This window comes from Diabrotica virgifera, chromosome 4 (genome assembly GCF_917563875.1).
Source record: "Diabrotica virgifera virgifera chromosome 4, PGI_DIABVI_V3a".
Lineage (NCBI taxonomy): Eukaryota > Metazoa > Arthropoda > Insecta > Coleoptera > Chrysomelidae > Diabrotica > Diabrotica virgifera.
In genome coordinates, this window is record NC_065446.1 from 159,093,484 (window position 1) to 159,105,488 (window position 12,005).

At 30.5% G+C, this 12,005-nt stretch overlaps 1 protein-coding gene across 1 annotated transcript in view; it reads right to left on the bottom strand.

Annotated features, from left to right (window-relative positions):
• LOC126883985 (uncharacterized) overlaps nt 1-12,005 on the bottom strand; it is a 91,503-nt gene that overhangs the window by 70,551 nt on the left and 8,947 nt on the right. Inside the window, exon 2 of the mRNA XM_050649757.1 lies at nt 2,734-3,323. Coding sequence (XP_050505714.1) covers nt 2,734-3,323 — 590 coding nt within the window. The remainder of the gene's footprint in view (nt 1-2,733; nt 3,324-12,005) is intronic.

The window sequence follows — 12,005 nt, forward strand, 5'->3', positions numbered from 1 at the left end:
TTTTATTGCGGCTCGCGAAAAATTTCAACTTGTGAAAAGTGGCTCGGACTATTAAGAAGCTTGGCCACCCCTGTCTAATTTAACTATTTTTGTATGTTCTATTTCAGTATTTTATGTATGATTGTAAAAAAAAGGTTTTACTGTTTAATAAATAAATAAATATATTGAATGGTATGGCGTATGGCATTAGTACATTCATGGCTTCTATAAAGACGAGTCAATATACCCCATTCCACGAATATACGACCCTCTTGGATTATCGCGACAACGAATATTTTACTGTGCAAAATAATATGAAGAACGAAAGTAAATTGCAAATTATTTTGTTGTTTACTGGAGTAATTATTATGGCAAAATACTTTCGTACTTTTTATGTAGCACACTAAAATATTCATTGTCGCGATAATCCAAAACAGTCGTATATTCGTGGAATACACCATACGTCAAATATTACTTTATTAGATTTTTGTCAATCTGTAGCAGTGTCCTATCTAAATTTGAATCATAGTGCAAAAAGTATAGTAAGAAGATCGAGAACTTCAACATCTAAAGTATTTACAGATATTAAATTCGATGAGAAAAAACACTTCATGGAGAAACGTGAAGAGCAGAGACAATGTCCAGGAGAAAATTGTAAGGCCAAACCACCAACATACCATACCAAACCAATAGTCAAATGCAGTCAAAAGGATGCTATTTATACTGATATCAATAAAGCCTTTCATATAGTGCTCCACTCTAAGTTTTTCCATCCATAAAATTATTCACGAATTACTTTTTATACTAGTGTACAGTTGCACCAACAAATAAACGATTGATTTTTTGATTTTAATTGCCCGTTTATTTTAAATTATAATAATTGTCAAAAAACTGTCAATTAAAAACAGAAATTTTAACGATTATTCCGAAAAATATTAAATTTTTTACCATCAAATATAATAACAGAACACTTTTCTTTCGAAAAAGGTTAAAATTTAATATCTTTTGGGAGAATCATTAAAATTTCTGTTTTTAAATTGACAATTATATATATATTTTTTTAAATAAACGGGCAATCCAAATCAATCGTTTATTTGTTTGTCTCTTTTTAATGCACAGAAACTAGTACCGCAAAATAAGCAGCTTGTTCATAGAAACCACAATAATAGCCAGGGAGGTAGTGTCAAATTTGACCGGAGCATTTTAGCATGGCTGCTTTCTTTTTATTTAGTTAAGTATTCCAAAGCTTATTAACAAATGATGTGTCAGCTGGCCCAAAACCGGGGATTTTAGACGAGAAAAGGTAAAATATGAAACTTGATGGAAAAACGCTACAACTTATGTTAAAAATTTATCTACGTGACTTACAACTCTTAATAGCCTTGCTGACTTCTCTCCTAGCTTTCACTCAGGCAATCCGGGTTCAAATCCTGGCGTTGAATTTTTTTTTGTTTTTAAAATTGACATTTTATTTTGAAAAATAATTATGTTTATAATAAGGGCGTTATTCAGCGGAATATTGGATTTATTGTGTTTTGATTGATTTGCACACTTTCGATAGCTATTTTCTATTGGATATATTGCGTTTGGAAGGAATTGGCTGTAACCACTGGATATATTTCATGACAAAGCTATTTAGTATTAATTTAACTCAAATTCTAAAAAACATGATTTATTGCGTTTTGATTGATCGCTCCTCATACAGACAAACATCCATTTTTATATACCTATTATAGAGAACAGGGAAACATTTAGATTGCTATTATAAAATGGGGGTTGGTGATAGAAAAGTGAAAAATTAGGGTTGTATGTATCTTTTGGTTCTACATCATATTACATTAAGAAAAAACGGTTTGTCCAAAAAATAAAAAAAAAATATCGGGAGGGGTGGGGAGGGCAACCCCCTTTTTCACTTAGATTGGTCGTACTAACTCAGGAAGCTTCAGGGGTTCATTTACAACAACTTTTGCTTATTAAGGTCAATCATAATATTTATGATCAAATGAATAGTTCTATTTCATAAGTTCTATGGATAATTCTATAAGACATACAGATTTTTTTATATTGTCTCGTATAAATAATACAAACGTGGTATTATAAAAATAATTATTTTTCAAAATAAAATGTCAATCTTAAAAACAAAAAAAAATTTCAACGCCAGGATTTGAACCCGGATTGCCTGAGTGAAAGCTAGGAGAGAAGTCAGCAATGATATTAAGAGTTGTAAGTCACGTAGATAAATATTTGACATAAATTGTAGCGTTTTTCCATCAAGTTTCATATTTTACCTTTTCTTGTCTAAAATCCCCGGTTTTGGGCCAGCTGACACATCATTTGTTAATAAGCTTTGGAACACCTACCTAAATAAAAAGAAAACAGCCATGCTAAAATGCTCCGGTCAAATTTGACACTACCCTGGCTATAAGTTGAACAAGGATAAACAACATGGCGTGTCGCTGATATCTTGTTTGCTTTGAATTTTGATGTTTATGATTTAAGTGACAGTGACATTAGCACATGTTAAGATTAAAATTATGATAACACTAACGCTCAGTGATCTATTTATACGACAGGTCAAAATTCAAAAATACAACGATATAAAACAATTTCATGAACATTTCGATATCAAGAATAATATTACCTAGGTACTGATAAAATAATTATATATAAGAAAAATTTTGAAATTTGAAAAAAAATTTGGGTGATGGGTAAAGAAAAAAAAATACTGCCTAATACATATAAACAAATACTTACATTGTAGAATTCTTGAAATCGCTTTGCTCTTGGACTAGTTTGAGCTTCAGTATCATACTCAATTTGCTCAGGAGAGGTCGGAGGTGTAATTCTGTAATTTTCTTTATATCCTTTATAATAATCTGTAGAAACAGCAAACCTGATTGAGGCATCTATATCCCTTAAAATGGCTTCTTTAAATGCTTTAGAAACTTTGGCCAGCCTATATAAATCACCATTTGATAAATCTTTGAGTATTTTATTCATAATAACATGGTTTGAAATTATCTTATTTAAGAGATTCTGTTGTGGTTTATAAAATAGCCTTTTCTTTGCTTGTAAATTGGATTTGTCAATTTTTAGTGGGGTGGTAGATTTTTTGCACTCTAACGGGGGTAGTTCTGGATACAAGATCTCATAAGCTTCTTTATGTAAAGGTGACTGAGATTGCATACCAAACTGAGAGAAATTTTTCACAAAACTATTTGTATTTGATTTTGCTAAAGTATCTCTACCATATTTTATTTGTTGGTCAGGAGTATTGGGAACAGAATAGAATTTCTTTTGTTCATTGGTTCTATGCGATTTGCTGGTACGTTGAGCAGGTGAATCTAAAACAGTAAACATTAAATTACAATCTGGGTACATAGCAAGAACACAAATTATATTTTTACTTTTAACCCATTCAGTGCTCATGTCACCTCTGCGTACCATGATGATACTTGGCGCAGTGCACATGTCGCTCATAATAATTGACATAAGTATGTTCACACTAATTTCACCAGCTTTTTGTTAGCACTGGTAGGAAGCATGTAGTTGAGACTTCGTGAGCATATTATGTAACTGAACTTTGTAATATTATCATTGGTTTTCAATTGCCCTGGTTATATTTTACTATAGCCCAATAAATGACCATTTTGGAGTGTAATTTCCAGGGGCAACTCTGAATTGCATGAAAATTTGGATTTAGGTTCTACTTACCCTCCACCTCAAAGTTGAATTTGTGCCGTTGGTTGCTTTTACTTGGGGGGTGACATTTACCCCTTCTCGGGGGGTGAAAAACGCGTGTTTAAAATAAGGCCGGAAATGGATAAATTGACTTATTTTAAGCACCTTTTGTTCTATAAAGTTTTTTACGTAAGTCAATACTTTTCGAGTTATTCGCGATTTAAAATGTCTTTCCCAAATAACTCAAAAAGTAAATATTTTATCCAAAAAAATATTTTGAGCAAAAGTGTAGCCTATAAAAAATCGAAAAAAATTGTGTACCAGTAAAGTCCACAAATTGAGTAGAAGCAAAGTTGTAGCTCACGAAAAATACGTTCTTATTCGTCTAATTCCAAATCGAATAATTCAACGTGAAATCACCGAAGAAAGAAGCGTTTTTCGGGAAAACCTTATTAACATTTTTAAAGTATCGAAAAAAAAACTTATTATTTGTTTTTTACAAAAGTGTTCAGCATCAAAAATAAACGAGTTACACTGAAAAAAGAGTTGGCCCCTTTTTTTGGTAAAAAAAATCGTGAAAACCTCCCTCTATTTAGCACCCTAAATGAAATTAATCGTTCGGCTTTACCATCTATGTTAACTGTATGTGTATTGTTTATATGATCTGTAAGTTTGATTGGCTTGAAGTGCTTATTTTTGAAAACATTTGGTTTTATAGTAAAAAAAAAAAAATTCAAAAAATTTTTGAAAAATTTCATTTTTTCAAGATAACTTAAAAAGTGTTAGTGATAAGAAAAATCTTAAGAGTAAAAAAATGTAGGTTTTGCTATTATAAATATGCTAGTTTCATTTTGTTTCTCCGTGAGACAAAAATTGGTTAAGATATGGCTATTCAAAAGTTGCATACACTCGTGATTAGTGACCCATTCAAGCTTTCTCAATTATAACCCTTTCAAAAATAAACCCTTTAAACCGATGAGACTGACAGATCATATAAAAAATAGATAGGTAATGAAATTGTTTGTAAAGCGGTAGCGATTAATTTCATTTGGGGAGCTAAACACGGCGAGATTTTCATGATTTTTTACAAAAAAAAGAGGGGCAACTTTATTTTGAGCGTAACTCGCTTATTTTTAATCTTAAAACTTTTGTTAATAATTAAAACAAAGCTTTTTATAAACACTTTAAAAAAGTTTAAATGGGTTTTTCCCGAAAAGTGCTTAATTTTTCGGTGATTTCACCTTGAAATATTCGATTTGAAATTAGAAGAATAGGGACGTATTTTTCATGAGCTACAACTTTGTTTTTATTTGATTGATAGACTTTACTGATACACCATTTTTTTGGGTTTTTTATAAGCTACACTTTTGCTAAGGATATTTTTTTCGATAAAATATTTACTTTTTGAGTTATTTGCGAAAAACCGTCTGAAAACGTAGTTTTTTGTCGAAAAATCAACATTTTCAATGGCAAATAACTCAAAATATTGACTTAAGTAAAAAACTCTATAGAACAAAAGTTGCTTAAAATCAGTCAATTTATCTATTTTCGGTCTTATCTTGAACGTATGTTTTTTCACCCCCGAGAAGGGGTGACTGTCACTCCCCAAGTAAAAGCAACCAACGGCACAATTTCAACTTTGAAGTGGAGGGTAAGTAGAACCTAAATCCAAATTTTCATGCAATTCGGAGTTGCCCCTGAAAATTAGACGGTATCGCCGAATTTCCCGTTCATTTACTGGGCTACTAGCGATGGAATGAATATTATAAGGCAGTCAAACCCAAAAAGATCTAAAATTTCATTCAGAAATCCGATAGTCTTTTTATGTATACACTCACCTGCAAAATTAACCATCCACCTTGTATTTCTTTCAATTTACAGAAATTGTCAATCTTGGACCACACTTTATGAAAGATACAGTGAAAACTATCTTTAATATACAGTGAGGACGTTTGAGTTGGAATAAATTCATTATCTCGCGAAGTGGCGAATTTGGAGAGAAATCCTGAGACAGGTCGATTTTTATTTTTAAATTATGGCATATATATCATACTAGTGACGTCATCATTTTTTAAATGAGAGTAGGGGACGTGTGATAGCTCATTTAAAAGGTTATTTAATTCTCTATTCAATAATATAAACGTTAACATATTTATTTATACAGGGTGCCCAAAAGATTTTTTTTAATTAAATTAATTGAGACAAAAAGAAGAATGTATGTAATTCATTTGTTTCAAAATACATTTGAGTGCTGTCAGAGAACAGAAATACATGTTTACTTGACAAATCAATATATTTTTTTGCTTAAATTCAATGTTAAAACTGCCACCCACCTGTCTCTTAGCAGTTTGGACATTGAATTTAAGCTAAAAGCAATATTTATTTGTGAAATAAATATTATCTGTTTTTCTGACATCAGTAAAATGTATTTGTAATTAAATAAATTGCTTACATTCTTCTTTTTGTGTAAATTTTTTTAATATTTTTTTTTTGTTTTACTTGTATAAATAATTATGTTAATGTTTATATTACTGAATAGAGAATTAAATAACCTTTCAAATGAGCTATCACACGACCCCTAGTCTCATTTAAAAAAATCATCGATTACGTCATCACACGACGACAATCAATTGTACGATATGCCACTGTGTTCGATAACACAGTGGCAGACCAAACTTATGTTTTTTCAAATGGAACACCCTGTATTTTATTTTATATTCGAAATCTTCTTAACTTCTCCATTACAAAAATATAAAGGTTTGTTATGTTATACAGGGTATTTACAAAGTTATAACCAATTTTGTATGAAAATCGTAACAAGTTCAACTCCCTGTATAAATAAAAATAGGTAAAACAGCAATGGTTAATTAATGCCTTTTTTTATTTATTGTCCAAATTTTCAAGAATTATTGACATTGCTAATTTTCTATATATCAAATAGAGAGTGAGTCAAAACGCAAGAACATAATTTTCTCAGTAATGTTAAATGAAACACCCTGTATTTTATATCATTATTGAAAAGTAACATTACCGTACTTTAATTTTTATGTAACATTCCCTATGTCCAAATTTATTAGTTTTCGAGATATTTTCAATTTTCAGAGCAAATTATTTTAGGTGTCTAAATTTATCTAAATTTTAAGTAAGCCATGACTGAATTGACAATTGACGATTACTGATTATCAATCCGGTAATCAATGTAACAATGTAGCAAATAAAGAAATAAAAATAATTTATTAGTAATACATTTTACAAAAAAAAACACAACCACCACATGCAACATTTTTGAAACAATTAAAAACTACTTTTTTATGTAAATGTAACAAATAAAGAAAGAAAATTAGTAATAAATTTTACAAAAAAAAACAAACACAAATTACAACATTTTGTGAAGACAATTAAACACTACTTTTGTATGTAAATGTAACAATGTAACAAATAAAGAACAAAAAATAATTTATCAGTAATACATTTTGCAAAAAAAACATGTTTGAAAAAATTAGAAGCTACTTTTAATAAAATATTTTTAATATTTAATTACATAAGGTGTTCAAAATTACCTCCTAACACATATTTATGCATGCCTAAAAACGATCATTGAATGAGCTACTTAGTCTACGAAGCATTTGTAATTTAACACATCGAAATACACTTTGTATTCTATTTTTCATCTCATCCCTTGTTGTTGGAGGTATTTTACAAACTTCATTATTAACGTAACCCCAAAAAAATCGGTCCAGTTTATTAGGCAATCCAAACCACGTGACCTCTGGTTGGCACACAAACTAACAAAGAGGTTATGTTTCTATCTATTTTTCAATGATTTTTCATTGTTTATCGTCTTATTTTGTCTATTTTGGATTCATTTGGATTTCGTTTCCTGTTTTTGTGAACTTTATAAACTTTACCACAATGCAAACTGATTATTTAAGGAAATTATTATTGGAAACTCCAGATGTTGCGAGAAAGGTAGGTGAAACAATTTTTATTTACTGTTCATTTTGCCCCGATATTTATCAATAATGATGAATTTTGCAAGCAATAACATTATTTCTTTTATTGTTTTAGATATTTATTGAAGCTGAAAATAATTGGGGATTTAGATCCATACGCAATTCAGTCAGAATTGGATTTTACAGTAAAGTGCAGTCCATCAAGTTACTATTATAGATATTTATACATATCTGGTGAAGTCTCACAGTTGCTACTCTAAGCAGCAGATGAAAGCATACAAAAGCCTTCAGGCACATAAATATTTTACAGCTGGATTTGTTTTGAATGGAGTAAAAATTGTTAATGATTTCCTGATTTCCATATTATTGTTGGAAAGGTATGCCTTTATTTTATTTATTCACCATTAAGAAATATATGGATAACAGTATTAGTGTCTTTTTGATAAATTGGTTCTAAATATTAGATTTATTTACGTTTATATATCTGGATGAAACCAGACATATCGTCGTCCTAATCTGTAAACTGCGAACTCCATAATTCTCTGAAAATGATTCATTACTGCCATCTATTTGAATTACTGTCATGATTGTTCTAAAATTATATTATGAATGTCTGATTTTAAATAAAATATTCTCAATCATTGTAAAGAACGCAAATACTCTAATAAAAATAAATTTTTGTAGTTGAAGAATTTCCAAAAAAATAAAATATTTTTTTTAGGTGAAGCATTTCCAAAAATCTAATGCTAAACGACTAAATGCTTGGGTGGGGTGATAGCCAGTTCTGATGTCATAGCAAATGCACATTGTATGCGTATGGCCGGTAATAGAGAAGTCTGCAGCCATATTGCAGCAATCCTATTTTTAGCTGAGTATGCCCAGGGCAAGACAGACGAAGAAGAACCTGATGCATGTACATATGTTACAGCTACATGGTTTGGAGATAGCAACATATATGCATTATCTGATGAAAAACTAATGAGTTTTGAAACTGTTCAGTCATAGTGCTTGTTGCGCTCACTAAACGAACTGAAATATAAGATGGCTTTGGTATTGTGTTGCACCGATATGAAAATGGTTATTCATTTTTAATTATAATGTACTTCTTCATCATGAGTAATTATGTATTGGTCTTTTAAATGTGTATTTATTTTTGTAATTAGTATCAACTTGTAATGATAAATATATATTTATCGTTTCAGGTATGACTATGTTTTGACTCTAAAATAAATGTTTTAAAAATCGAATCCTACCTCTTTCGGTTAGTAACTACCCATGGATATCACAAATTGTGCTTACTGATAGGTTTGTTCGTAGAACGATCAGCAACTCTTGCCAACCATCAGACACATGCGCATTCGTAGTCTATGAATGCTAACTATTAACTGCACAACGCTAACTGTTAACTGCTCATGCATCTGATGGTTGGCAGCAGTTGCTAATCGTTTGTGTCATACTACGAACAAACCTATTAGGTCTGGATCCCGTGTACCAAAAAATTTATTAATAGCAAGCTGAAAATTTGTTAATAGCTTAACGGTGTCCAGTTGGACAAATTTTGATGTATTGTGACACTGGAACAGGGGTAGTTTTAATTGTAAAACAGTTTGGAAACTCAGATTTGGAACATCAGATTACAAAAACATCCCATATATTTTGTCGGACAGAACATCCAATTGATCTGTTATCCTTTCATTAAATTCTCATGCAAAAATCAGACTGCTATTACTAACCAACATGATTCCTGTAGTTTGACATGGTCTTCGTGTTTTACTCATTAAAATGCCCAGTTGGTGATTTTTTCACCAGTCTGGTTTTTGCATGAGAGTTTAATGAATTGGTAGCAAATCAATTGGAAGTTTTATCTGACAAATTACATAAACATTTTCGTAGTTTGACGTTCCAAATTTTTAACCTGTTCCAGTTAAAACTTCCAGTGTTCCCGTACATCAAAGTTTGTCGGACTAGACACCGTTAAGCTATTAATAAATTTTCAGCTTGCTATTAATCAACTTTTTTTTGGTACGCGGGATCCAGGTCTATATGGAATAAATAAATAACAAAACAAAATAATATTGTTTTAACAAAATAGGGGATAAATGTTAAAATGTAGTATTAATAAAGTTTGTCACATTGGCCTAAAAATTAATGTCACTAGTTACGTTAGTGTCACATATAAATAATTGTAATAATATTAATAAAAACCATAATTCCTAGCATGAGTGCGTCCTGTTTTTTGATAATTTAGTTAGGCGAGGAAACAAATGAGTTTCTAATAGGGCTTTTCATCGATTGTCATTTGTTTCGAGCTTCTGTTAGATGTTGTATATGTATAATCCGTGTATAATATTACTATACACGGATTATACGACATATGACAGAAGCTCAAAACAAATGACTGTGAATGAAAAGCCCTATAGAGGGAACACGAAAAAAATTAACATTATCCGATCAGCTCGACTTCCACAGTTCACTACTATACAACTTACAGGCATGTTTTCAGCACTTAAAATCACCAAAAACGAAAAGTTTATAAAATAATCAATCTAATGAATGTCTTTAAATACTATATTAAGCTCAAAATCACGACAAAAAACAAATTAAAATTAAAATTATTCTGATCAGTTGGACTTCCACAGTTCACTACTATACAAGTCACAGGCATGTTGTCAGCACTCAAAATCACCAAAAACGTAAAGTTTATAAAATAATTAATCTAATGAATGTCTTATACTAGATTAAGCTCAAAATCACGACAAAAAACAAATTAAAATTAACATTATCCCGATCAGTTGGACTTCCACAGTTCACTACTATACAAGTCACAGGCATGTTGTCAGCACTCAAAATCACCAAAAACGTAAAGTTTATAAAATAATTAATCTAATGAATGTCTTTAAATCATGACAAAATCATGACAAAATCGTCTACCTCAAAATCATGACAAAAAACATATAAGAAAAATCAATAATTACATTGAGTTTAAGTTAAGAACAGTTTTGTGTGCCAACCAAAGATCACGTGGTTTATCTTTGACATATCGATGGATTGCCTAATTAAATTCTGGTGATTTGGGTGGCCACGCTACTGATCCATTGAAAAATGAAAATATCTCGAAAACCAATAAATTTAGACATATGGAATGTTATCTAAAAATTAAAGTACAGTAATGGTACTTTTCAATAGTGACATAAAATACAGGGTGTTCCAATTTAAAATTACTGTATTTGATATAAAGAAAATTAGCAATATCAATCATTCTTGAAAATTTTGACAATACAAAAAAATATGGCATTAATAAACTGTTGCTGTTTTGCTTATTTTCTTATACAGGGAGTTGAACTTGTTATGATTTTCATACAAAATTGATTATAACTTTGTAAATACCCTGTATAACATAACAAACCTTTATACTTTTGTGATGGAGAAGTTAACAGGACTTCGAATTTAAAATAAAATATAGGGTGTTCCATTTAAAAAAACATAAGTTTGGTCTGCCAAAGGTGGCTAAAATTTTTGTTAATAACTTTTATTGCTATCTATTACTATAGCGGATCTATTGAGCTTTACCCCACTAATCAATCACCCTGTATATGCCAAAAGGTCATAATTTAAAAAATAAAAATCGACCTGTCTCAGGATTTCTCTCAAAATTCGGCCATTCTCGAGATAATGAATTTATTCCAACTCAAATGTTCTCAATGTATAAGGGATGCTTAACTAAAATCCAATTTTTAAAAATCTTTGGAAAAAATTCAAACAAACATAATTTTGAAAATCATAGTCTAATTAAAAAAAATTATGATTATTATTAATGGGGGCTGCCGCCATGTACATAAAGTTAGCGAATCACTTCTCACAAATAATATGGCCAGCACAATAGGAATTTGCCGCTTTTTGCCTGTAATTAGTTGTGGAAGAATTAATTTTGCCGCTTTTTTATTATTTTTTTTAATATTCAATGTTTCGCTAACTTCATATGAAGTTAGCGAATCATAACAGCGAATAATGTTTCAAATTCAAATCAAGTTGGTACTGAATTTGCCACTAATTAGTCGTGGAAAAATTAATTTTGCCGCTCTTTTTTCTTAATATTCGATGTTTCGCTAACTTCATATGAACTTATCGAATCACAACAGCGAATAATGTTTCAAATTCAAATCGAGGTGGTGCTGAATTTGCCGCTAATTAGTCGTGGAAACATTAATTTTGCCGCTTTTTTATTTTTTTTAAATATTCCATATCTGCTCGTTCGTTCCCATGCACCCCTTCATGACCCGGCACCCATATTAAAGACACTTTATTGTCTTTTGCCAGGTTATTGAGGAGATCTTTGCAGTTTCTTACCAGTTTTGATTTGGTGAGAGTGTTCTTTACAGCCAGAATAGCTGA